This window comes from Diceros bicornis, chromosome 1, assembly GCF_020826845.1.
Source record: "Diceros bicornis minor isolate mBicDic1 chromosome 1, mDicBic1.mat.cur, whole genome shotgun sequence".
Taxonomy (NCBI): domain Eukaryota; kingdom Metazoa; phylum Chordata; class Mammalia; order Perissodactyla; family Rhinocerotidae; genus Diceros; species Diceros bicornis.
Genome location: NC_080740.1, coordinates 59,807,576 through 59,834,025, shown reverse-complemented (window position 1 = coordinate 59,834,025; position 26,450 = coordinate 59,807,576). Strand labels below are relative to the sequence as shown.

Below are 26,450 nucleotides of genomic sequence, written 5' to 3'. Positions count from 1 at the left end.
CCTTCCCCTCAGGCAGGGGTCTTCCCTTAGCTACTGACAGTTCCTGCGTATGCTGACTCACAGCCAACTTCCTCTCATACAAACAGGAAAACACAGCCGGCCAACGGCCCCCCCGCCCTCGTCACCCCCCCCCCCCAACACCACATACAGCTGAAGGACAGCCCAGCTCTGAGAGGGAAGTGCCTCAGGCTCTGTGGGACAAGCTCCAAGACTGGGGCTCCCGGAAAGATCCAGGGAGGGTTGAGGAGCAATTTCTCCTCAGCCCCACCCCGCCACGCCCGCAAAAAATTGCAGTAGGAGGATGGGGAAAAGGGGCTTCTCCCAAGGATGAACAGGCTGCTTGCTGGGTCACTGTGCTTGTAGGCCGCCAGCCTTATCTTCAAAAAGGCAGCCCCAAACCCTGGATTGCGAGTAGGGGTGTTGCCCTGCTGACATTCATCCCTGGGAAGAAACCTAGGCCGGGCCCTGGGGGAGGGAGAAGCGGATGGGGACTCTTCCGCTGCGCCTCTGCCCCTGTTCCCCCGAGTCAGACCGCTGGGCTCCTGAAGGGCTCCCCAGCCTGGAAGGCTGCGGCTATCCGTGACTTCTGGATGCCGGCTTCCGTTCCCTCATGAACTGGGTGTCAGGGTCCAGCCGCCCTGCTGGGCGTGGGAGATGCGCCCTGGGGGCTTAGGGTCCGACCCCTTTGCCTCCCTTTTTGGCAGGACTGGGACAGAAGAGCGGAGGGGAGGTAAAGCCGTCCCCGCTGCACTCTCTTTTTCCCTCTGGTTCTACCCCCGTCCCTCTGTTCTGGTCTCTGCTTCTTTGTCCCTCTCTCCAAGGCTGTCTCGGCCTCCAGCCCTGTTCCGGTCCCTTTCTCGGCCCCTAAGAGGGCAGAGCGGGCCAGGCCCCGAGATAAGCTCTGTGGTTGGGTAAGGAGCCCAAATCTTTTGAAGACCGGCGCTTGCACAAGGAGAGGCCGGGGCCCCGCGGAGGGAAGGGGCCGGGCGGGGCGGGGCTGGGCCCGTCGGGGGAGGGCTGAGTGGAGGCGGGGCCGGCGCGGCGGGACCCGGAGCCTCGAACTGCTCTGCGGCCACCGGGGAGCGGACGGCCGCGCGTACTGAGGTGAGGACTCCCGCGCCCCCGGGCCCCGGCTTCCCAGACTCCTCCCCACTACCTCCTCGTGGGCCTTCGTGGGATCCCAGGCCCCCTCCGCTCCGGCGGCCTCCCCCTCCCCCTCCCCCTCCCCGCCGCGACCCGCCCCTCCCTCCGGTTGTCCGGCCTCTGCCCCCTCCCTCCATCCCCCCTCCCTCGTCTCAGCCCGCGCTGCCCCGCGCTGCCAGGCCCGCCCCCAGCACTCCTGCCCGACTCACCTCCTGGTTCCCAGTCCCGTGCCCTCGGGCCGGGCCTGAGTCACTGGGAAACTGGGCTCTGAGTCAGGGCCCGAGGCACAGTACCGGGGCCCTAGTTTGAGGATGGGGCCCAGCCACAGAGAGGCAGAGAGACCAGAACTGATGCTGGGGCAAGAGTGAGTGCTGGTCGGGACTCCATAGGAGAGAAACGGAGAGAGCTGAAACAGGGAGAGAGCGTACGGGCAGAGGCGCAGACAGAAACCCAGAGTCAGAGATGGCCAGAGACACAGATACAACTTAAAAACTAGTTAAAATTGGAGACTGAGGCAAGGAGAGGCTTAATGACAGAGAGCTAAACAAGGAGAGAGACAAAGATGGATTTACAGGTGGAGATGAAGATGGAGTGGGGTAGAGACAGGGACAGGGCAGAGAGATAAAACTCAGGGGAGATAGAATCAGAGAGATGTCCAGGGAACAGACCAAGGTCAGGGTCAGGGTGGCCGAATGGGACAGAGCATCAGAGACCTGAGCCCAAGGACATGGGCAGAAAAAGGAAGGCTTGGAGAAAGCAGAGGTAGGAGGATGTCATTTCACACTGCTCAGACCCTATAGGGTGGGTGAGTGCTCACATGTACACACACGTGTGTGAACATGCTGCATGTGGGTGCAGAGTGAAGACCCTGGAGTACCCCTGGCCTCTGGTCCTCATCTCTCTCGCCCAGTTCTCTACCCCATCCCGACTCTCCAAGTGGTCTCTGCCCAGGGCCTGGACCCCCCATGCTGGGACTAGTTAGGGCTCTCTGGGAAGCCTGACCAAGGCAGGCAGGATGTGGGGGTGGCTAGGGCTGGAGGGACAGGAAGGAAGTCTGAGCAGAGACAATAGGTGGAAGGGGAGGAGGAACTGGGAATGACCAGGATTAGGATGGCCAGCCTGTACCTCAGCTCTGGAAACCAGTGAGAGGGGGATCTGCACCTCCTCCCTCCTCCTATGCCACAGCTGCCCCTGTTCCCACCTTATGCCACAGCGGGATCAGGCCACATCATGGGCCCCCTCCTTCCCACCATCCCCCTCCCCCTGCCCCTACAGGGTTCCAGCATCTTGTCATATGCTTACTTAGTTGAGTGTGCAGTAATGCAGAGGCAGAGCTTTGACCTAGACCCAGGGTGGGCAGGAGTTTGGGGGCCAACACTACCACTGACTTGCTGTGAGCCTGGGGCAAGCCTCTTCTCCTCTCTGGGCCTCAGTTTCCTCATCTGCAAATGAAGGGATTCTCCTCTAATGAGAAAGCCCTTTCTGATGTTCTGGGATGGCTCTGCCTCCAGATAGCAGGCCTCTGGTCATTTTTCTTTGGAGGAAGACTGGAGTCTGGTACCCCCTTTTCAGGCCTCAGACTTTGGGACAGGGAGGGGGAATCTCAGCCTGAGCCCTCCCTTCACCTACCCCCTCCCCCCAGCAATGGACTGAGCCCCCATGGCTGCCCCTCAGGACCTGGACATCGCTGTGTGGCTGGCCACGGTGCACCTGGAGCAGTATGCAGACACGTTCCGGCAGCATGGCCTGGCTACAGCAGGTGCAGCCCGGGGCCTGGGCCACGAGGAGCTGAGGCAGTTGGGTATCAGCGCCACAGGGCACCGGAAACGCATTCTGCGGCTGCTGCAGGCGGGCGCTGCAGAGGGCGCCCCGGATCCCCAACCGGATAGTGCCATGGAGCCATCCCCCAGCTCAGCCCCCCAAGCCCAGCCCCCCAAGCCTGTGCCTAAGCCCAGGACGGTATTTGGTGGGCTCAGTGGGCCCACTGCCACCCAGAGGCCTGGGTTGAGCCCAGCCCTCGGGAGACCAGAAGTGTCCAGGAGCCCAGAATCCAGCCCAAGGTCCCCTCCTCTCCCCACCTCCTCCTCTGAGCAGCCTTCAGCCTTGAATACTGTGGAGATGATGCCCAACGCCATCTACTTTGGCCTGGACGTAAGAGGCAGGGCACAGACAGCTCAGGACATGTGAGTGGGTTGGCTCCCTGGGGATCCAGTGCTGGGTGGGGGCAGGGAGGAGCAGGGCAAGAGGGCTTGTCCTTCCTCCTCTCTCCCTTAATGACCACTAGACATTTCCACTCAGGGCCCCAGCCAGCTCCCAGACAGCTGCCCCCACCCCTGCCCTCAGGCCCACAACGGGCACAGGTAGGTGGATTATCATGGGTTCAGGGAGAGGGACAGTGCCCTTCAGGACCTCAGACACTCCCACCTGATCTCCTCTTCCCTGTCTCCCCCATTCCTCCCCTTGCCAGTGCACATCATGGACCCTGGTTGCCTGTACTATGGTGTCCAGCCTGTGGGGGTCCCAGGGGCCTCCGACAGAAGAGAAGGCAGAGGTGTCTGTCAGGACAGGGCTGAACACAGGTAAGTAGTCAGTGGGATGGTGATGGCAGGAAGAGGGGAAGCTTGAGGAACAGTTGAGCTGGTGGCAGCCCTGTATCCAGTTATTCATCAAATGTGCATTGAGTGTCCACTGTGTGCCAGCCAGGTATTCAAGGTACAAGACGAATATAACAGACCCAGTCCCCTCCTCAGGCAGCTCGTGACTCAGTGGGGCAGACAGGAAATAAAACAGTAGACAAACAAATGGATATATAATTTAAAATAGGGAGAAGTGCTTTTCCTTCTTTCATTTAACAGATCTTTATGAACACCTATTGCATGCCAGATATTGTTGTAGATACTTGGGATAGATCAGAAATCCATGCCCTCATGGGGAGATAGTCAGTTAACAATAGATATAAAAAGTTACATCCTATGTTAAAAGGTGTTAAGTGCCATGGAAAAAAATAGAGCAGGGTAAGAGGGCTGGGATGGAGTGATCAGGAGAGTGGACTGCAAGTTTTCATTAAGAGTTGCCAGAGTGTTAAGAAGATGACATTTGAGCAAAAACCTGAAGGGGGTGAGGGAGGTAGCCATGATGATGTCTGGGAGAAAGTGTCCCAGGCAGGGGGCGTGGCCAGAATAGAGGCTCCAAGGAGGCCATGTGCCCAGGGGGATCCAGGAGCAGTGACTGAGGCCAAGGCCAGCAGGGCTGGGGCAGGGTGGATCAGGGTGGGTCAGGGTGGGAGGAGTGGGAGGAGACAACATCAGAGGTAAAAGGGGCAAGATCGGGCAGGACCTTGTAGGGACTTTCGCTTTTACTCTAAGCGAAATGGGAAGCCACTGGAAGGGTTTTGACTTATATTTTAAGAATGCCTCTGGTTGCTGTGTTGGGAATGGTCTGTAGGCGGCAAAAGCAGAAGCAGAGACCAGTTAGGGGGTTATTGCAGTAATCTAGGTGAGACATCTCAGACTAGGGTGATGGTAGTGGAGATGGTGAGAAGTGGTTGGATTTTGGTACATTTTGAAGGCACACTGTTCTAGAAAATTGGGGTGTGAGAGAAAAGAGCAGTCACGAATGACTTCAGGGGTTTCAGCCTGAGCCTGCACTGTCCGGTGTGTCCAGTGTGGTAGCCACTAGCCACAAGTGACTACTGAACACATAAAATGTGGCTAATCTGGAGTGAGATGTGCTGGAACTGTAAAACAACTACCAAATTTCAAAGACTGAGTACGAAAAAAGCAATACTGGATGAATATAACCGACATAGATATAAATTATCTTAATAATTTTTATACTTATTACATACTAAAATGTTAATGTTTTGGGTTTGTTGGGTTAAATAAAATATATTATTAAAATTAATTTCACCTGTTTCTTTTTTAATGTGTTTACTAGAAAATTTAAAATTACATATGTGGCTTTTGCATTGATTTCTGTTGGACAGCGCTGTTCTGAGCAATTGAAAGTTCCTGGAGTTGCCATGGTCTGAGATGAGGAAGGCTGTGCATAGAGCAGGGAGATGGGGGTAGATCAGGAGTTCAGTTTTGGACGTGTTGAATTTGAGGTGTATATTATATACCCAAGAAGAGGTGACAAATAGGTCATCCTCGGGGGGAGGTCTGAGCTGGAGCTCTAAATTTGTGAGTTGTCAGCATTTAGATGGGTGTATGTAGCTGTGAGTGAGTGTCGATAGAACAGAGGGCCGAGATCAGAGGCCTGGAACACTCCAATATCAAGAGGTTTGGGAGAAGAGGAAGAATCAGTAAAATAGGCTGAAAAGAAATGGCTAGTGAAGGAGATTGTGGTGTCATAGGAGCCAAGTGAAGAGAGCATATGAGGAGGAGGGAGAGGTCAGCTGTGTCAGTGCTGCTGAGAGGACAAGTAAGATGAGGACTGAGACTTGACCTCTGGAATTCACAGCATGGAGGTCACTGGGGACCCTGACAAGTGGGGGAGATGAAAGCTTGATCAGAGTGGGCTCAAGAGAGAATGGAAGGAGAGGAGTTGGAAATGTAAAGACAACATTTTTGAGGAGTTTTTCTGCCAAGAACAGAAAGTTGGAGTGGTTGTTGATAGTGGAAGTGGAGTCAAGAAAGGGTTTTTTATAGGATGGAATGTTATGTATGTTTATAGGTGAATAGGAATGATCTGGTAGAGAGGGAAACTTAGCTGATGTAGGAGAGAGAGAGGGGAGAAAGTCTGGAACAGTGTCCTCGTGTAGGTGAGAGGAATAGCATCAAGTGCACAGAGGAGGGACTGGCTGTAGACAGGGTGTTTATTATAGTAACAGGAGGAAGGCAGAGTTTGTGTGAAATTGGGTAGGTGAGGCACTGGGAGTCTGTGGGGGTTCTCATCTGATTGCTTCAATTTCCCAGTGAAGTAGGAAACAGAGGGTAGAATAGTGGTTCTCAACCTTAGCTGCACTACAGCCTGGGGAACTTTTAAAATTACAGATGCCTGGGCCCCACTCCCAGAAGTTCGAATTTAAGTGTCTGGTATGGGGCCCATATACTGGTATTTTTAAGTTTCCCAAGTGATTTTGTGCTGCTGAGGTTAAGAACCACTGGAAAGTGATAGCGAATAATAGAGGATTTTCTGAGAAGATGGTATAAGCAAAGACCTGAAAGAAAAAAGCAGACTAGGGAAGCATGTTCTAGGCAGAGGGAAGAGCATGTGCAAGGGCTCTGAAAAAGGGAAGAGAATGTGGCTGGGCTGTGGTAAGCAAGGGTGGGGGGATCAAGATGAGGTCAGGGAGTAGCCATGGGTCTCATCATACAAGGTCTTGCAGCCCATGGTAAGGAATTTGTATTTATTCTAAGTGCAAATGGGAAGTTATTGCAGAGTTTCATGCCGGGGAGTGAAATGACCTCATCTGCAGTTTTGAAAGAGCTCTCTGGGGTAGTGGGAGAGTGGATGGGGGAGGGAGGGCAAGTGTGGAAACAGGTGACAGGGAGTTCATATCACCTGGTGAGAACTGATGGGAACCTCATCCAGGGAGAGAAAGTCAAGAACTTTTTGGAGAAAGAACCAGTAACTTTGATTATTGATTAGATGTGGGCAACTGTGGCAGGGAGCCATCTACACACCCCTCCCCAACTTTTCCACCAAGTAATACTAATGGCAGAGGAGAGGGACTGAAATTTTCCAAATGAAAAGTCCAAGTGTTGGGGGGGAAGAAGCCCCATGCTAATCTTTTGGGTTCCCAACCTCCCTAGTCCCCTGTTTAGAAAGCAGATCCAGTACCTGCTAGGCATCCTCCTAGGTGCTGTGGGTAGGGATGTCCAGGGAGCTGGGTCTAATGTTGCCCGTCTCTGTCTTGGCCCCCACAAGGCTCAGCAGGCAAGATCTAGAGGCACGGGAAGACACTGGCTATGCCAGCCTTGAGCTGCCCGGGGACTCCACCCTCTCACTGCCCACCCTGGACACAGAGGAGACCAGTGATGACCTCATTTCACCCTATGCCAGCTTCTCCTCCACGGCAGACCGCCCCATGCCCCTGCTCAGTGGATGGCTAGACAAGCTCTCCCCTCAGGGGTGGGGCTGCTGGGAAGGGAAGGGGAGGGAGAGGAGGGAGGCTGGGAAGTGAGGGGGGGTCAGGTCTCAAGTGCTCCCAGACCCTCGGAACCCCCAGGGTGCAGCCCCCTCCACGCACTAATCTTGGCCCCTCCCTTCCCCAGAAACTACGTCTTCCAGAGGCGCTTTGTGCAGTTCAATGGAAGGAGTCTGATGTACTTTGGCAGTGATAAGGTGCGGGGCAGGGAGATGCCACATAGGGCATGGGGAGAAGGAGAGGGAGAGGGAGGGCTGAGAGGGTTGAGGATTGGAAGGATGATGGGGGTGCCACCACATGACTGATGTCAGCATCTAAAGTAGCTAGGTTAGCAGCTGTACCCCACTGCTTGAGGAATGAGTGCTGATCTCATTAAAAGCGCTGGCCTGGGGCCGGCCCCATGGCTTAGCGGTTAAATGCACGTGCTCCGCTACTGGCGGCCCGAGTTCAGATCCCGGGCGCGCACTGACGCACCGCTTCTCCGGCCATGCTGAGGCCGCGTCCCACATACAGCAACTAGAAGGATGTGCAACTATGACATACAACTATCTACTGGGGCTTTGGGGAAGAAAAAAAAAAAAGGAGGAGGATTGGCAATAGATGTTAGCTCAGAGCCGGTCTTCCTCAGCAAAAAGAGGAGGATTAGCATGGATGTTAGCTCAGGGCTGATCTCCCTCACCAAAAAAAAAAAAAAAAGCACTGGCCTGAGTTCCTGTCCCCGTGGGTCACTGGGCTGTCTCTTCAGGACCCCTTCCCCAAGGGTGTGATCCCTCTGACTGCCATTGAGATGACCCGTGGCAGCAAGGACAACAAGTTCCAGGTCATCACCGGCCAGAGGGTGTTTGTGTTCCGCACAGAGAGCGAGGGTGAGGGCCAGGGTCCACTGGGGTAGGGTGGGGGCGAGGAGGTTGTGTGAGCACACAGTCCGCTGACCTGTTCCCCTGTCCCCCACCAGCTCAGCGGGACACGTGGTGCTCCACACTACAATCCTGTCTGAAGGAGCAGCGCCTCCTGGGCCACCCCCGGCCCCCACAGCCGCCCCGACCCCTCCGCACGGGCATGCTGGAGCTGCGCGGACACAAGGCCAAGGTGTTTGCCGCCTTGAGCCCTGGCGAGCTGGCGCTGTACAAGAGTGAGCAGGTGAGGAAGGCCGGGCTGGGGCTGAGGGGCCTGGCCTAGCCCATTCTGGCCTCACTTTGTCTACCCCTTACTCTGCCAGGCCTTCTCTCTGGGCATTGGCATCTGCTTCATTGAACTGCAAGGCTGCAGTGTCCGGGAGACCAAGAGTCGCAGCTTCGACCTGCTCACACCTCATCGCTGCTTCAGGTGGGGCCCCGACTGGCAGGAGGCAAGGCTTGGGGAGAGACTAGGGGGAGGCACAGGGGTGCAGAGGACTAGAGGCCCCCTCAGTAGGATGTCAGTGGGTGTGCATGGATGGGAGGCCAGTGGGCAGGATCAAGGATGTCAGGAGGGTCTGGGCTGGCCCAGATGTGGCCTGTGGTGGCTCATGCAGGAATGGCCAGTGGGATGGGACAGGTAGGGGGGTGTCCATGCCCACGGACTGGCTGTCCACCCCTCAGCTTCACGGCCGAGTCTGTGGGGGCTCGGCAGAGCTGGGCGGCCGCTCTGCAGGAAGCAGTAACCGAGACCCTGTCTGACTACGAGGTGGCTGAGAAGATCTGGTCCAATCGGGCAAACCGGCACTGTGCGGACTGTGGGGCCTCCCGCCCAGACTGGGCTGCTGTCAACCTGGGGGTGGTCATCTGCAAGCAGTGTGCAGGTGAGGGTCGGGACCTCTAGCTGAAACGGGGAGAGGGAGGGGGGCTGGGGCAGGGGGCTCAGGGTACCCATGCCACATGCCCCTCACACCCTACCAGGTCAGCACCGGGCCCTGGGTTCCGGCATCTCCAAGGTGCAGAGCCTGAAGCTGGACACAAGTGTCTGGAGTAATGAGATAGTGCAGGTAAGGAGGCTGAAGAGGGAGATGGTGGGGGGATGGAAGGAGAGCATCCAAAAGAAGGCCTTGGGTCTAGCTTGGGGACAGGATTGGAATGTCTGGGGACCCTTGAGTTCCTGTCACTTGCCTCTGCCCCTTGTCTTCCTGTAGTTGTTCATTGTCCTGGGAAATGATCGTGCCAACCGCTTCTGGGCAGGGGCACTACCCCCAGGTGAGGGGCTGCATCCAGATACAACCCCTGGCCCCCGGGGAGAGTTCATCTCCCGGAAGTACCGGCTGGGTCTCTTCCGGAAGCCCCACCCTCAGTATCCAGATCATAGCCAGCTTCTCCAGGTAGGAGGGACAGGTTGGGGCTGATGGCAGGGAGAAGCAGCCTCTGAGATGAAATGCCTAGACTTGGGACAGGGGGCTGCTTTTGGTGACCGGAGGACTTTCCCCAAAGGTCCTGGGGCTGACAGACCCTTCCCTCTCTGCAGGCGCTGTGTGCCGCTGTGGCAGGACCCAACCTGCTGAAGAACATGACCCAGCTCCTCTGTGTCGAGGGCGAGGAGCCCTGGTCTCCCTCAACCCTCGATGGCAGCTTCCCTGGTCTCCTGCCCCCAGGTAACCCCCGCAAGTGCCTCCTTTCTCTCCCCCAAGAATCTCATCCCTGACCTGTGCCCTGGTTCTCCCCCCTCACCCAGCCCATCTCAATGGGCCAGCCTGGGCGGTTTCCCAACCCTCCAGATCCTCCGGGGCCAATTTCCTGATGTCATGAAATGACCAACGATGGTCACTGCCTGGGGTGGATCTGGATGTTTGAGGTGTTACTGCTGGTCTACCCCTGACAGGGTCAACCGCTAAGCCAGGTCTCATCTCCCTGGGGACAGTCTGATCATAGAAATGGTCATCTTAAAGAGGCCGGTCTCCAGGAGTCAGGCCAAAGGGCCTAAGACACTTACAGGAAGGCCCGTGCTCTGAAGCCCCCACCTGAAACTGACAGTTGGCCGGCTGGTGGGGATAGGCAGTGGGCAAGGGCTGGGTTAGAGGCCTCATTCCACCCTCTTTTCTAATCTGGGTAGTGAGGGGTCCAGCCCCGGGCTCTACTTGGCCATGCTGCCAGTGGAGTTGGGTCCCACTGTCTTCCTCAATTCGACCTCTTCCCCAAGGGGGTCAGGCCATCCTATTGCACTGGCCTGGCCTGACCACTTCTCCTTCCCCTTGCAGACCCCTCCCCTGGTGTGTACAATGAGGTGGTGGTGCCTGCTACTTACAGCAGCTTCCTGTACTGTGGTCCCATCAGCAACAAAGCTGGACCCCCACCCCCTCGCAGGGGCCGGGATGGTAAGTGGGGAGCCAAGGGATTGGAAAAGACAGGGTTAGAAACGGGGGTGGAAGCGAATGTACCACAGAGGGACAGGGAAAAGTGGGGCCATGCCCTAGAGTGGGCTGGATGCGGGGGGTAAGAGAGGGACCATGCCAGGTGGCAGCACTGGGTGATAGTTCAGAGCCTGTGCTTTGAAGTCAGACTGTCGGGGTCAAATCCCAGCTCTGCTACTTCCTACCCACGTGACTTGGGCAAGCTACTCAAATTCTCAGCCTCAGTTTCCCCATCTGCAAGACAGGAAGGAATATAATACCCACCTCATAGGGTTGTTGTGAAGATTACACGAGATCATACATAGGCAGAGGGCTTGGCATAGATAAATATCTGATAAATGAGAATTCTGACAGTGGGGACAGAGGTCTTCTGCCTGCTGACCGTCCGTTTCCCCCTTAGCTCCCCACCGAATGTGGTGTGTGCTGGGAGCGGCTCTGGAAATGTTTGCGTCAGAAAGCAGCCCTGAACCCCTCAGCCTCATCCAGCCCCAGGATGTTGTCTGTTTGGGTGTGAGCCCCCCACCCACTGACCCAGGTGACCTCGAGAGGTAAAAGCCCCCATGCTCACTGAGCTCCCCTTTTTCCTTCCTGATCCCAACCCCGAAGCCCCTTCATTGGCTCCCATTCTCCTTCCTGACTTCACCTTCTCTCCAGGTTCCCCTTTTCGTTTGAGCTCATCCTGACTGGAGGGAGGATCCAGCATTTTGGCACCGATGGAGCTGATAGTCTGGAGGCCTGGACCAGTGCCGTGGGCAAGGTGAGATAGCCGAGACCCCTCCCCGACAGCTCAGGGTCTCCCTGTCCCCACCTGCCCCTATCCTGTCCTCTCTTATTCCTACAGCCACTCCCACCCCTTCCACTAACAGCTAAGGTTAACTGAGTGCTTATTCTGTGCCAGGCCCTGTGTTGAGCACTGCCCACTCACTACCTCATTTAATTTTTACAACCCTCAGTGGTAAGGATTAGTAATATTTTACACATAAAGAAACTGAGTCTCAGAGGTTATGAAGTCACTTGGTCAAGGTCACAGAGCTAGGAGGCAGCAGAGCACAGGACCAAAAATCGGGCCTCTGTCTCCAGAGCGCATGCCCCAAACCTTGCTGTGCCAGACCTCTTACCACAGAGAGGCTGCCTCTGACTCCCGCTACCCTCCCCAACAGTTCTGCAGGTCCAGAGGCAAAGCTGCCTTCATCTGTCCCATCTTCTCCATTCCCAGGCAAGCCAATCTCTCTCCATCCTGTACCCTCTCCCTGGAATTAAAAGTTCAGGCCCTAGGGCCGGCCCCGTGGCTTAGTGGTTAAGTGTGTGCGCTCTGCTACTGGTCGCCCGGGTTCGGATCCCGGGCGCGCGCTGACGCACCGCTTCTCCGGCCATGCTGAGGCCGCGTCCCACATACAGCAACTAGAAGGATGTGCAACTATGACATACAACTATCTACTGGGGCTTTGGGGAAAAAAAAAAGGAGGAGGATTGGCAATAGATGTTAGCTCAGAGCCAGTCTTCCTCAGCAAAAAGAGGAGGATTAGCATGGATGTTAGCTCAGGGCTGATCTTCCTCACAAAAAAAAAAAAAAAAGCGTTCAGGCCCTGGAGTCAGACATCCTGGGATTTGAGTCCTTCAACTCTCAGCCTTGTGAGCTTTTCCATATGGGTAGAGTGGATATAAAAGACCCATCCCCTAGGGCTGAGGATGAAGTGACATGTGAGGCCTGCACTGCTTGGCACACAGCAAGCCCTCCATCTGTGGGTGTTGAAACAGTAATTGTGATGATGATGACAGTCACTCTCATCCTTAAACAGCTTTTCCCTCAGACTTCTCAGAAAGTCGTGTGCCCTGGCAGCCTGCAGTTCCTCCTTAACTCTTGCAGCTGCCCTCCTCTGCTGTACTCTTCTGAGCTGCTACCGTGTGGGTGGCCAGTGACTTCCCATTGCCAAAGTCCCAGGGCCTCCTTCTGGCCTCACCAGGTCATCTCTGCAGCATCTGACACTCCTCTGTAGGAAACGCCCAACTCCTCTGGCTTCTGACCCTACTCTCCTGGTTCTCCTCTAACTCCTCACACCAAGAAATTATCTCCATATCCTTTAAGGGCTCTGTTGTGGCACCCCGAGCCGAGTCCAAGTCTCCTCCTATTGTTATCTATGCTTTCCTCAAATCCAACCCATCCTTTAAGGCAGTGCTGCCCCAAGTGTGGTCTGCAGACTGTGACACTGTACTGGCCCACGGACTCCTCGTCATGGCCCATGACACGATCAGTACCGAACTCAAGAGTCAACATTTAGAATCTTTCATTTTGACAGAGTGATCTTATGTGTGGAATCTAACTATGAAAACTGGGGGCTTATATTTTGTATGTCTTTCTTTTTTTCCTTTCATTTTTCTAGTAATTCATTTTTATTGTGTTTTATATTGGTTAGTGACAGATTGGAAATTTTTTTTAAAAAAAGAAAAGAAAAAACTCCCTGTGTCATCACCACAGGTAGTTTGAGAAGCATTGCTCTGAGGTTCACCTCAAACACTCCTTCCTCCCAGAAGGCTCTCCCCAGCTCCCTGAGGTGGTGGGACTTCCCAGGGCATCATGATGCTTCAGTTATAGCATATAGTTATACCTGTTCTTTCTTACCCCTACATCCCAATTAAGGGCATAAGGCTGCCACACAGGGGTGTTCTCTGTGTTGGCTGGAGCAAATTGAATTGAATTGAATATCTTCCTGTCTTTCTCCATCCATCTCTTGTCTTTTCCTTGGGTCTTTCTTTTGCTCTCTCCCCATCCCTTTTCATTCCTCTCTTTCTTCTGCTTTCTCTTCATGTCTTTCTCTGCCTTTCCCTGTCCCTGTCACTCTTATTTCTCGCCCCTGCCTCTTGTCTCTTTCCCCATCCTCCTCTCTGTGTCCTCCTCCTGCCTCGCAGTGGTTCTCCCCGCTGAGCTGTCACCAGCTGTTAGGCCCTGGGCTGCTGCGGCTGGGCCGTCTGTGGCTGCGGTCCCCCTCTCACACAGCCCTGGCCCCTGGCCTCTGGCTGTCAGGGTTTGGACTTCTTCGTGGTGACCACCTCTTCCTGTGTCCAGCACCGGGTCCTGGCCCCCCAGCCCCTGAGGACATGGTGCATCTGCGGCGGCTACAGGAGATCAGTGAGCAGGGGTGGGGATTGGGATGAAGGGTGGCCATGGTGGAGGGTAGTGGACCTTCATCTATTTGGGGGTCCCTATGGGAAACAGCAGAACACAGTGGATTCAGGCACAAACTCTGGAGTCATACTGCCCAGATTTAGATTCCCACCTCCATCACTTCCTAGCTGTAACTTTGGACAATTTACTTAACCTCTCTGTGCCTTAGTTTCCTCATCTTTACAATGGGCACAATAATAGAGCTGTAGTGAGTTTCAAATAAGGCAATGCGTGTAAAACACTTATCACAGAGCCTGGCAGGAGGCATCTTGTAAGTGTTCAATAAATGTTATGTGTTATAAATGTTATGGTTATTATCATTATTTGGAGTCACTTGCTGGTTGGGGACTGGGAGAGGGGACTGGGTATTCTCACTTCCTCCTAAAAGAGGAACACTGTAGGATAATGTCTTAGGGTTCTGGAGACAGACACCTGAGTTCAAGCTCAGCTTTGCCATTTTATAGCAAGTAATCTGAGGCAAGTTACTTAACCTCTCTGAGCTTCAATGTGTCACCTGTAAAATGGTGATAACAGTATGTAATTCATAGGGTTTAATGCAGCATTGTTTGTAAGGCTCCTAGCCTGGCACCTACATACCTTAAATACTTAATCAATATCAGTTACTGTGATGAAGAAGATGATGATGATAATGTCTGATGATTCTCCTCCCAGGTGTGGTCTCCGCAGCTGATACCCCAGACAAGAAGGAGCATTTGGTCCTGGTGGAGACAGGAAGGTACGTGTTGCCTCTACCTTTGACCCTGGGCCCCCCTTTCTAGAGCGCAGCCCACATCCTCCACCTTGGCCCGCTGGACCACTGCCAACTTCCTCAAAGTCGCTTCCCTAGTTCAGGGGCCTTGTCTGGGTTGGGTGTTGCTGCCCTCTGCTGGTGGCTCTGAGAAGTCTGGTCCTTGTGATCCTGGGCCTCTTAGAGAACCCTCTGGAGCTGGTTCTGACTCAGGCTTCTTGGGTCTCAGGACCCTGTATCTGCAGGGGGAGGGCCGGCTGGACTTCTCAGCATGGAGTGCAGCCATTGGAGGGGCAGCCGGCGGGGGCGGCACAGGGCTGCAGGAGCAGCAGATGAGCCGGGGTGACATCCCCATCATCGTTGATGCCTGCATCAGTTTTGTCACCCAGCATGGTGAGTGGGTACTGGCCGATACTGAGCCAGTGGGGGATGGGGAACATGGGTGCAGCCAGGGGGGTGATCTCCCTGTAAGACCTTTGCCTCCAGAGACTGCAGGCTGATAGCCTTTGCAAACTGCTTTACCTTTCTGAGCCTCAGCTTCCTCATCTGTAAAATGGGGCTACTAACAGTCCTCATTTTCCAGGACAGTTGTGATAGTAAGATAACACATGTAAAGCATTTAGCACAGGACCTGGCGGGTAGTAATTGTTCCAGGGTAGCAGTAATTGTTCCAGGTAGCATGCCCAGGCGTGGGCATGGAGAGAGCATGGCATTGCAATCTGATTGGAGATGTCGAGCCATGGAGAACAAAGAGGGGGCAGCTACGAGGCAAGAGCCAAGCTGTGCAGCCACATCCTTGAAGGTTTGAGCACAATTATTCTGTGTGGGAGGTTTTCAAGGCATAAAGGATAAGCTATGCAAGTGGCTCTCAGAATTCTTTGTGAGTTTTCGGCCTCTGCTTTATTCTCAAGCCTCAGTAAGGATCAAGTGGAATCTATCTCCCCAGCGAACCCCCATTAGAAGGCTGGACTCTTGAGAAGGAAAATTCACAGAAAACTAAGGAGGGCAGTAAGGGAAAAAAGGCACATCCACGAACCTACAAATAGTTGTGCTTCTAAACTGGACAGTGGCTGGTCAGGGCCTCATGACATACTCCATGCCTTGGCAATAGCCTCCTGCAGTGACTTCCCCCACTCACTGGACCCCTGTCCTTTCTCAGCCTCCCTCGTGTTCAGAGGAGGACTGAAGTCAGAGGCCCAGGGAAAAGCCCTGGAGAAAGAGGGTGGGTGTTCATACCTGCTCCTCCACAGTCCTCACACCACTACTCTTCATTCAACAGATTTTTATTGAGCTGCCCCATGTGCCAGACTCGGGGGATATAGCAGTGAACAGGGAAGGTTCTATGAAGCTCAGAGACTAGTGGGAGAGATGGGTAATAAATAAGAAAACAGGTACAGTCAGTTCTTGTTATTCGCGGTAGTTGTATTCTATAAGGTCACTGCAAACACTGAATCAATGAATACTGAATCGTTGCCCCTGTGGAAATATGGGCTTAGATTCTTGGAACCCTCTGATCACATTTTCATCCACCGATCAATATGTAACTTTGTTTTATGTGTGTTTCTGTTTAAAGACACTTTATTTAATATATACTGTTGATTCATTAACTTTGAACTCACAGCTGGCAGCACTGTAACTCATGCCTGAAAGACGTTTATCTGACATAACGTATTTTCTCCATAAGGCACGTCACAGCCTTCTTGTGCTTAGGAACACCAGACAGCATTTCAGCACTACAGTTGGGGGCCATTTTAAACAGTGAAATTAACAAAAAAAGCACAAGAAGGGGCCGGCCCAGTGGCGCAAGCGGTTAGGTGCGTGCATTCCACTGCGGCGGCCCGGGGTTCGCCGGTTCGGATCCCGGGCACGCACCGTTGCACCGCTTGGAAAGCCATGCTGTGGCGGCGTCCCATATAAAGTGGAGGAAGATGAGGCACGGATGTTAGCACAGGGCCACTCTTCCTCAGCAAAAAAAAAAAAAAAAAAAAGAGGAGGATTGGCAGATGTTAGCACAGGGCAGATCTTCCTCACACACACACAAAAAGCACAAGAATGCAAAAAACATGGCTGTAAATATACCATGAAGACGACATTTGTCTACTGTATGAGCCCTTAGCTGAGAACATATTCATCCGGCAATTCAAATTTTTCTCCACTCTATGCATGTTCACAAATGACTGAAAAAGTGCCACAGGTATTGATTGGAGGTTAAAAATGAATTTTAGCAAGTAGATGAATTTGCAAATATGATGATCTGCGAATAAGGAGGACCTGTAATGTGTTTTCAGATAGTGCTATTTAAAAATAAAAGTGGTGAGGAAATAGAGAGTAATGGGGGCTGCTGTGTGAGATAGGGCGGTTAGGGAAGGACTTTCTGAAGATGAAGACTCCAGCAGGGACCTACCTGAGAAGCAAGAGCACGGAGGCATATTTCCTCCTCTCTGACCCCCCTACACCCCAACAGCCACATACCATGTAGGGGGGTCATGGATGGGATGCTGGGCTGGTGGTGGGGGTCTTTGGGCAGTGGTGAGTTGATATGCTGGCTGTTCTCAGGGCTCCGGCTGGAGGGCGTATACCGGAAAGGGGGCGCCCGTGCCCGCAGCCTGCGGCTCCTGGCGGACTTCCGGCGGGATGCCCGGTCAGTGAAGCTCCGACCAGGAGAGCACTTTGTGGAGGATGTCACTGACACTCTCAAACGCTTCTTTCGAGAGCTTGATGACCCTGTGACCTCTGCGCGGTTGCTGCCTCGCTGGAGGGAGGCTGCCGGTATTCCCAAGTTCCCTAAGAACTCCTCCCAGGCAACCAAGGCCCAATCAGGAACTCCACCCACCCCACCAGAATCCCTGAGGCTCTCTTGTGGAATGGGGCAGCCCCCCCTCCCCAGCATTCCCACCCCCATTCCCCCTGCGAGGATCGCCCAGGGACTCAGCTCAGGGCAAGGTGGGAAGGGGGCAGAGACCCGTCCACTGTAGGTTTTTTCCTGTAAAAATCCCTCCACCCTCCCTTCCCTGATCCTCTCCAACCCTCCCCTATTCCACCCCAGAGCTGCCCCAGAAAAATCAGAGGCTGGAGAAATACAAAGAAGTGATCGGCTGCCTGCCCAGGGTCAACCGTCGCACACTGGCCACCCTCATTGGGCATCTCTATCGGTCAGTATAGCCAGACCCCTTGCAGGCTCCCTCCCTGCAGCTTGTGCTCACCCGTTCATTGACCCATCCATTCATTCAGTAAACACTTACTGGGTCCCTACTGTATGCCAGGCCCTGGGCTAAGCTCCCTCCCTCATCATCTCTGTCCAACCCCCCTGGCTTACATTCATTCATTCACCCCACAAACAGTTGTTAAGTGAAGGTGTCACACCGTAAAGGTTCACAGCATGGACTTTGGGGTCAGACAGACCTAGGCCTTAATCTGGCTCCACTGTTCTAGCATATGACTTTGGATAAGTTCTTTGCTCTCTCTGAGTCTCAGTTTCCTCAATTGTAAGAGGAAGATGGTGTAATGAATAGCATCCACCTCATAGGTTACATGAGAGTTAAATGAGATAATCCTGGTAAATTCTTACTACAGTACCTGGCAGGTATGTAGTCCACATTAAGTGGTGAGCAATCAATATTATTTTGTTTTATTATTCTATGCCAGGCAAAGGATTAGATGTAGGAGACACAGAAGAATAAGATGCAGATCCACTTTTTTTTTTTTTAAGGTTTCCCCCCCCCCCCAAAGCCCCAGTAGATAGTTGTATGTCATAGCTGCACATCCTTCTAGTTGCTGTATGTGGGACGCGGCCTCAGCATGGCCAGAGAAGCAGTGCGTCGGTGCGTGCCCGGAATCCGAACCCGGGCCGCCAGTAGCGGAGCGCACGCATTTAACCGTGAAGCCACAGGGCCGGCCCTGCAGATCTACTTTTACCAGTCGACTGGGGAGACAGGTCTTTAAATGATTTTAGGATGAACCCCAGCTGTGCTATACTGATTACACTCTATCACGGGGACTGGCCAATGATGGCCCGTGGGCCAAATCCAGCCCTTGCTTGTTTTTGTAAATAAAGTTTTGTACATAAAATGTAAAGCCATGCCCATTCATTTATATATTTTCTATGGCTCCTTTTACACTACAACAGTGGAGCTGAGGAGTTATGACAGACACTGTATGGCCTAGAAGTCCCTTTACATAAAAAGTTTGGTGACCCCTACTCTATTTAGAATCACCCACTCCTCGTCTGTCTCTCCCCTGGATTGGGAGCTTCCCAAGGCTTGTGTTTTACTCACTGCTGTATCCCAAGCACTTAGCCCAGGGCCTGGCATACAGTAGGGACCTAGTAAGTGTTTTCTGAATGAATGGATGGGTCGATGAGCGGGTGAGCACAAGCTGCAGTCCTCATGACCCTCACACCCTCTGCAGGGTGCAGAAGTGTGCGGCTCTAAACCAGATGTGCACGAAGAACCTGGCTTTGCTGTTTGCACCTAGCGTGTTCCAGACAGATGGGCGGGGGGAGCATGAGGTGCGAGTGCTGCAGGAACTCATCGACGGCTACGTCTCTGTCTTTGATGTAAGCTCTCATGACCCCTGACCTACAGTCTCTCTTCCTGGACTCTGGATCCTGCTTAGGATCCAACAAGCCCCTAGTCCAGCCCTTTGAAGGCCTTCTGCAACAGGAACCACCTCCCAGAGTCCTGGGCCCCTCCCTCCCATAGCCTTGCTCCTAACATCCTTGCTCCATTGGTTCTTAGCTCTTCTGGCCTCTAACCTTCTCATAGGGTGCTCTGATCTTGCACTCTCTCCCTGCTTCCCTCCTTTCCCAGGCCCCCTCCCCCGCCCCCGGCAACGCACACACATTCCCTCTTGGCTCTTCCACAGATCGACTCTGACCAGGTAGCTCAGATTGATTTGGAGGTCAGTCTTATCACCACCTGGAAGGATGTGCAGGTAACTTGTCCTGACCCTAGACTCCTGAGTGGGCCAGGAGGGGACATCAAGATAGGAAGCTGACCTTCTGCTACTGGACACTGGCCCTCGGCTTTCCAGGACACAGGGGAAACCCAAGGAGGGGAGTGTTTGGGGGAGGGGGCTTTGGTTTAGGATTTGCTCCATTTATTCCACCATGAGGATTCTTCATTACAAAATGGTGGCAGACGAACCTCAGTTCCACATGTAAGAGATCCAAGGGAGAGTTAGCTAAGGTAGATGAAGAGGTGAGACTACTGTAATGATAATAAATACAGTAGCAATCAGCTGAGGACTTATCATAGTCCAAGCACCCGTAATCTCACTTTAGCATCACACAACTCCATGAAGTAGGTAGTCCCAGTGTTTTCCAATAAAGAAACTGAGGCCTAGAGGGTCACTTATTCAAGGTCATACTGTAGCGAGTGGCAGAGTTGGAACCCGCACAGTCTGACTCCAAACCTGTCCCCCAAGCTCTAAGCTGCTCTGGCTTGGGAAGCACCTGCACAGCCTGAGGGTCCCGCCAGTCCTGGAGTTCTCCCTTTTAAGGGCCTGAATGATGTTGGGGCTGAGGGTTGGGAGAAGACTTTTGTGGGGGGGAAGCACTTATGCGGCAACATGAAGAGACCTCTGACCTTGACTCTTTGCATCCTCTGTGTCCTCCTGACTTCCCTTCCCCTCAGCTGTCCCAGGCTGGAGACCTCATCATGGAGGTTTATATAGAGCAACAGCTCCCAGACAACTGTGTCACTCTGAAGGTCAGTCCTGAGGGGACAGGAGCGGAGATGAGAGGATGGGGGGCAGGGGCAATGGCCTGACTAGCATGAGTCCTCTGCTTTTGCCCTGACCCCAGGTGTCCCCAACACTGACGGCCGAAGAGCTGACTAACCAGGTACTGGAGATGCGGGGGACAGCAGCTGGGACGGACTTGTGGGTGACGTTTGAGATTCTTGAGCACGGGGAGCTTGGTAAGTATGACCACGTGTATGTGTGTGCACGTGTGGTGGGGGGGGTCAAAGTCACCAATGACTTCTGTGTTACCAAATACAGCAGACACTGTTTTCATGCATGTGAGGGGACATTCCACACAGTGGCCACTCCCTCTTTCTGAACACTGTCTCCTCTCTTGGCTTTTGTGGACCCTACAAACCCTTGGTTTCCCTTCCACCTCAAACGAGGCTTCTCTTCCTCCTTTGCCCAGATTCCAAATGTTGGAGGGACCCAGGGCTCAATCCTGGACCTTTTCCCTTTCTCTGTCTACGTTTCTCCTTGAATGAGCTCATCCATTCCCATGGCTTTAAATGTCATTAATAAGCTGGGCCCCAGATTTTTATCTCTGGCCCAGACCTCTCCTCTGAATTCCAGACCCACATATCCAACTGCCTACTTGACACCTCCACTTGTACGTCTCATAAGCATCTCAAATTTAAAACATCTAAGACCAAATTCAATTCCCAGCCCCCTCCCCTAACAAAAAGCTGAGGCCATTTCCTAGTTTTACCTAACTCAATCAGTAGCACTACCATTCATCCAGTTATCAAGGCCAGAAACTTGCGAGTCCTTTAGGACTCCTCCCTTTCCTTCATCTTCATACCCAACCCAATCAACTAGTCCTCTAGTCTATTCGAATCTGTCACTTCTCTCCATTTCCACCACTGCCACCACCCTGGTGGAAGTCACAATTATCTTTCTGCTTCCCAACGTCAACCACTAAAATATTTGGTCCCAGAAAGGGAATAGCTAGCCAGTGTTCCGTTCTTGCCTCCCAACAATCCATTTTCCCCCACAGCAGCCAAATGAGCATTTCAAGCAGAAATCAGATCATGCCATTCCCACGGTTAAAACCTTCCACAGCTTCTCATTGAACTTAAAATAAAATTCCTTGTTATGGCCCACAAGACCCTGAATGTCTGGCCCTTGCTTGTTTCTCAGACCTCCTCTCGCATAACTCATTCTTTTTGCTCCAGCCACTCTAGCTGTTTAGTTCCTCAAACACATCTTTCCTGACTTGGGGCCCTTGTTCCTGCATCTTGTCATGCTTGAAATCTTCTTCCCGCTGATCTCAGCATGGCTTGTTCTTCCTAATCCTTCAGGCCTCTAAGTCTCATCTCCAAATGCCTCCTCTGAAAGGCCTTGCCTGATCCCCCTATCTCAGTAGCTGCCATTACTCTCTCTCAGCTTCTTATTGTTTCTTTCAAAATAATTATTTGTCTTTAATTATCTTGTTGACTTATCTATTACTGTCTGCTCCCTGACTAGGCTGTGGGCTTTGTGAAGGCAGGCTTTGTATTTGATGCTCACCACTATATCCCCAGGGCCAACAGAGCGCCTGGCAGAGTCAATGCTAAAATAAATGTCCGTGGCTGGATGGTGGAATGGATGAATGAATGAGTGACTGGTGGGAGAGGAGTTGGGGGCTCCAGGCTGTGGATGGATATTCTAGTTGACACCCATCCCCACCTTGCCCCTTAGAGCGGCCACTGCACCCCAAGGAAAGGGTCCTAGAGCAGGCCCTACAATGGTGCCAGCTCCCAGAGCCCTGCTCAGCTTCCCTGCTCTTGAGAAAAGTCCCCCTGGCCCAGGCCGGCTGCCTCTTCACAGGTGAGCCTCCTCCTTCAGCCCAGCACCCCCACCCCCAGCCTGTCCCTCAGGACCCTCCACCCAGCACTGCCCATTTGTGTCAGGTATCCGGCGGGAGAGCCCGCGGGTAGGGCTGTTGCGGTGTCGGGAGGAGCCACCCCGCTTGCTGGGAAACCGCTTCCAGGAGAGGTTCTTTCTGTTGCGTGGCCGCTGCCTGCTGCTGCTCAAGGAGAAGAAGGTGGGGCTCTGGGGCCAGCGGGGAGGGACACTGGGTGGCTATGTGAGAGAAGCCACGACTGCACGGACCCTCTCACTCCACAGCCCGTACTGTCATCAATCTCATTGCTTTCCTGGCTCTTTAACCTCTCTGACCCTGTGATCCCATAACCCCAATGCTTCCGTGACTTCCCGACCTCATTAACAATGATCCTTCTCTCACCTCTCAACCTCACTGACTCCCTTCATGTTCTCAGAGCTCTAAACCAGAACGGGAGTGGCCTTTGGAAGGTGCCAAGGTCTACCTGGGAATCCGCAAGAAGTTAAAGCCTCCAACGCCGTGAGTTTTCTTCCCCAGCCCACACTTCCAGGGCTTTCCTGCCATCACCTCATGGCCTTTCTGATCACTCCATCACTATTCTCCTTTGCCTCTAGGTGGGGCTTCACGTTGATACTGGAGAAGATGCACCTGTGAGTACCTCCCACCCTGGCTTCTTCTCTGACCCAACCCTGCTCCCATCCTCCATCTCCTGGCTTTTTCTATCCTCCATCCCTATAGCTGTGAGCCCTCCCCTCCTACTAATTCCTCTCTGATCACCCCCAGCTACCTGTCCTGCACTGATGAGGATGAGATGTGGGACTGGACCACCAGCATCCTCAAAGCCCAGGTGAGGGGAAGGAGAAGGCTGAGGGCTAGGTCTGTGGTCTGTGGTCCCAGCTCTACCCCTCAGTACTTCCCATGCCCACCTCTGCCATCCCTCACCCTCTCTCCAGCATGACGACCAGCAGCCAGTGGTCTTACGACGCCGTTCCTCCTCTGACCTTGCCCGTCAGAAGTTTGGCACCATGCCTTTGCTGCCCATCCGTGGGGATGACAGTGGGGCCACCCTCCTCTCTGCCAATCAGACCCTGGTGAGGTCCCCCCAGCCTGCCCCAACCCCTCCTGATCCCTGCCCGTGCCCTTGCCAAACTACAGGAGGGAGTGGTGTGCCTGCCAGCCTGGTGCCCCCCTCTGCCTTCTCTGTGCTCCCACTCCCCACCCTCGCCTCTTGTTGCCAGGCCTCATTATGTCTCTGTGTCTCTTCTCCCCTCATCCCTACCTTACCTCTGCCCAGCGGCGACTTCACAATCGGAGGACCCTGTCCATGTTCTTTGTGAGTACTGTGCCTGCTCCAGCTGTGTGCCTGTCAGCCCTGTGTTCCTCTGTGCTGCCTGAGCTGGTGTGCTCTCTGAATTTGTCCTGATGCAGGCCATCGGCGTGTGTGTGTGTGTGTGTGTGTGCATGTGCGTGAGAGAGAGAGTCAGTGAGTGAGTGTTGGGGCCAGAACGAACGAGGAAAATGAGGGATGGTAAGCTGTGGTGAGGAAAGGGGCAAGTAGTCTCAGGATCTGAGAAATAGAAGGAAAGTGGTTAAGTGAATGCATTTTGGAGTCAGACAGACCTGGGTTCAAGCCCAAGCTCTACAATTTACTCCCTGTATGATCTTGGGCAACCTACTTAACCCCTCTGTACCTCACTTCAGTCACCTGCAGTGTAACCCATTGTACAGGGTTGTTTTGATATCATATATGCACAGTATTTTGCAGCATCTTGCTGAGAAGAAGAGCTCAATAAATGTGAGTGATTAGTAGTCTGATAACTCTAACGCTGTGCCTGCCTCCTGCCACCCCATTCCCATCCAGCCGATGAAGTCATCCCAGGGGTCGGTGGAGGAGCAAGAGGAACTGGAGGAGCCTGTGTATGAAGAGCCAGTGTACGAGGAAGTGGGGGCCTTCCCCGAGCTGACCGAGGACACCTCCACCTCCTTTTCCACCACGTGGGAGCGGACAGCTAAGCCAGAGACCTCCCTCGCCAGCCAGAGGTCCTTTGATCAACTCCTTCTCTCCAAGCCAGGCACCCTGGGCCAGGAGGAGAGGCCACCTGAGCCTCCTCCAGGCCCCCCTTCAAAAGGCAGCCCCCAGGCACATGGGTCCCTGGAGGAGCAGCTGCTCCAGGAGCTCAGTAGCCTCATCCTGAGGAAGGGAGAAACCACCATAGGCGCGGGCAGCCCCTCCCAGCCCTCTAGCCCCCAGCCCCTGAGCTCCAGCGACCTTCCAACACAGACACCTGGCTTCCCCAGCCAACCTCCCTGCACTTCTAGTCCACCCTCCAGCCAGCCCCTCACATGACCCTGGGACCACAGTCTGAGGGAGTAGGTTACCAAAAGACTCTCATCATGGCAGACATTGCTGGGAGCTTCTTCTGCTCTGGCTGAAAAGACTCTAGAATCCAGTGTGGTACTGTGGAAGGAGCACAGGACTGAGGGCTCTGGAGGCTGTGTCCTGCCCAGGGAGTGAGCCTCCACTCACTTATCTGTGCCATGAGGTAACTAAAATAAGAAGAGCAGTGAAGGTCAAACTGTCTCTGAGAGCTGTAAGCCCCACGTATTTTCCCTCACAAGGGCAACTCTTGCTTTATATATTTGATAGGTAGGGGTTCTGTGAGAGAGTTGGGGTTTTAAAAGAATGGTTTTACTGCATTAAAGAAAAAAAAGATTTGGAAGCCTGAGATCTGAATGACTCTAAGTCTATCCTACCCCACCTCCTATATTCAGAGACTACACTGGAGTCCTAGAGGGGGGAGGCTGACTGGGGTTGGGAGCTGAGGCAAAGAGGAGCCAAAAGCATGGGTCATTGTTAATAAATCGTAGAACCAAAAGGCTACTATTCTTTTATTCACTCATTTGTTCGTTTGTTCATTCATTCATTCAACAAATATGTATTGAGCACCTAACTGGTGCCAGGTCCTGGGGATATACTATGAACAAAACAGATGGAGTCCCTGTTCTTATGGAGCTTCCACTGTAAAGGGGGAACAGAAAATAGAAAATACCCACAAACAAATTCAGTGCCGTGAAGTAACTAAACCAAAGTGATGTGCTGGAGAGTGATGGTGGAGGTGGCCTTTAGGCTGTGTGGATGGAGAAGGCCTCTACGAAGAGTTGAAACTTAAGGTAGGAAGCCAGACATGTGGCATGCTGGGAGAAGGAGCCTCTGGAGACGGAACGCAGCAGGCATGAAGGTTCTGCAGTGGGAAGAGACTTGGCCTGTTGGGGGAACAGCAAGGAGGCTGGAGGGGCCAGAGCACAGTGAGTGGGAGCAGGAGTAGAGAACGGGCTGAAGGGGGAAACATTGGCAGGGGCCCGATCATGCACAGACTTGTAGGCCATGCTAGGGCATTTGGATTTTATTCTGAAGCAATCGAGGAGGTTTAAGGAAAAGAGTGATGAGACCTTATTTCCTTTAAAAAAAAAAACAAAAAACGATGACTCGGGTTTTTTTGTAAACAATGGGTTGTAGTGGGGAAGAGGGGAAGCAAGGAGAGCAGATATTAGACCAGGAGACTGCTAATGGGGGCTTGGATTAGGTTGGTGGTTTTGGAAATTGAGGGAAGCACATTTTAGAAACAGAAACCTATAGGAACCTATAGGACTTGCTGATGGATAGAATGTGGGGTTAGGGGAAATAGCACACTGACTCTGGGTTTCTGAATTTACTAATGATGGAGAGTGGTGCCATTTAGTATGTTACTGGGGGAGGTGACTGGGGAAGGATCAGGTTGAAGGAGACGTGCTAAAAGTTTGAGGGACCTATCAGATATACAAATGGAGGTGTCAGTAGCCTTTGGATATGTGAATCTGGAGTTTGGGGCCACAGAACACTGCCTTTTCCAAGTCGGCGGTGTGGTGACCCGAGCTGGGCCAAGGATAGGTGAGGGGGATGAGGAGAGGGTGTGTGGATCCTCAGAAAGCAGTGCTGGGGCTGATAAATCCTGGGGTACAGAGCCTGAAGGGCAGATCCTAAAGGTGAGGGGGCTTTCTGGACTGAAAGGTCTCACGCTCAGCTCCCAGCTCACGCCCACTCGCTGGTATTGTTTAGTTTCCACTGGCCCGGGATGTACCTGTCTTTTCCTCTGAGATTGGCTCCTTCCTGGCTCCAGGCGTCTTTCTCACCCCCGCTCACGCTGGCTTTTCCAGTTCAGTGGGAATTAGGAAAGGTGTGGGACCAGCCTTCTTTCCCTGGTCAGACACATCTTCGCTCAGGCATCCAGTGACTCAGTTTCCCTAGTCACAGATTGAGTTCCTCGCCATTCTTCACCCTTCTCGCCGAGACTGGAGATCTGCATATGTAAATAAATGATTAGAAATAGTTACGAGCTGAGTCAGCGGCTCCACTAGAAATAGAAGCCAGGCGTCTTGACTCAG

The 26,450-nt window shown here is 53.3% G+C and overlaps 1 protein-coding gene across 3 annotated transcripts; it reads left to right on the top strand.

The window, feature by feature from the left end:
* The first annotated feature begins 1,027 nt into the window (after nucleotides 1-1,027).
* Nucleotides 1,028-24,907, top strand: ARAP3 (ArfGAP with RhoGAP domain, ankyrin repeat and PH domain 3). Of its 3 annotated transcripts, none has more exons than XM_058542766.1 (33): nucleotides 1,028-1,104; nucleotides 2,786-3,326; nucleotides 3,442-3,503; nucleotides 3,611-3,722; nucleotides 7,015-7,218; nucleotides 7,362-7,431; nucleotides 7,980-8,100; nucleotides 8,190-8,374; nucleotides 8,454-8,560; nucleotides 8,815-9,014; nucleotides 9,112-9,197; nucleotides 9,342-9,524; nucleotides 9,668-9,794; nucleotides 10,398-10,514; nucleotides 10,951-11,098; nucleotides 11,205-11,307; nucleotides 13,458-13,677; nucleotides 14,386-14,449; nucleotides 14,691-14,854; nucleotides 17,018-17,230; nucleotides 17,508-17,613; nucleotides 18,869-19,016; nucleotides 19,325-19,393; nucleotides 20,095-20,169; nucleotides 20,265-20,379; nucleotides 21,884-22,012; nucleotides 22,096-22,229; nucleotides 22,465-22,547; nucleotides 22,643-22,678; nucleotides 22,812-22,875; nucleotides 22,982-23,119; nucleotides 23,323-23,361; nucleotides 23,890-24,907. In XM_058542766.1, exons 2-33 carry the CDS (start codon nucleotides 2,803-2,805, stop codon nucleotides 24,373-24,375), a joined length of 4,632 nt encoding a protein of 1,543 aa, XP_058398749.1. In that variant the 5' UTR covers nucleotides 1,028-1,104; nucleotides 2,786-2,802; the 3' UTR covers nucleotides 24,376-24,907. The 3 variants fall into 3 exon arrangements, with proteins under 3 accessions (XP_058398749.1, XP_058398755.1, XP_058398757.1); XM_058542772.1 differs by lacking the exon at nucleotides 1,028-1,104 and adding an exon at nucleotides 1,374-1,905; XM_058542774.1 differs by lacking the exons at nucleotides 1,028-1,104; nucleotides 23,323-23,361 and having other exon boundaries at nucleotides 1,922-3,326.
* The last annotated feature ends 1,543 nt before the right edge of the window (nucleotides 24,908-26,450 follow it).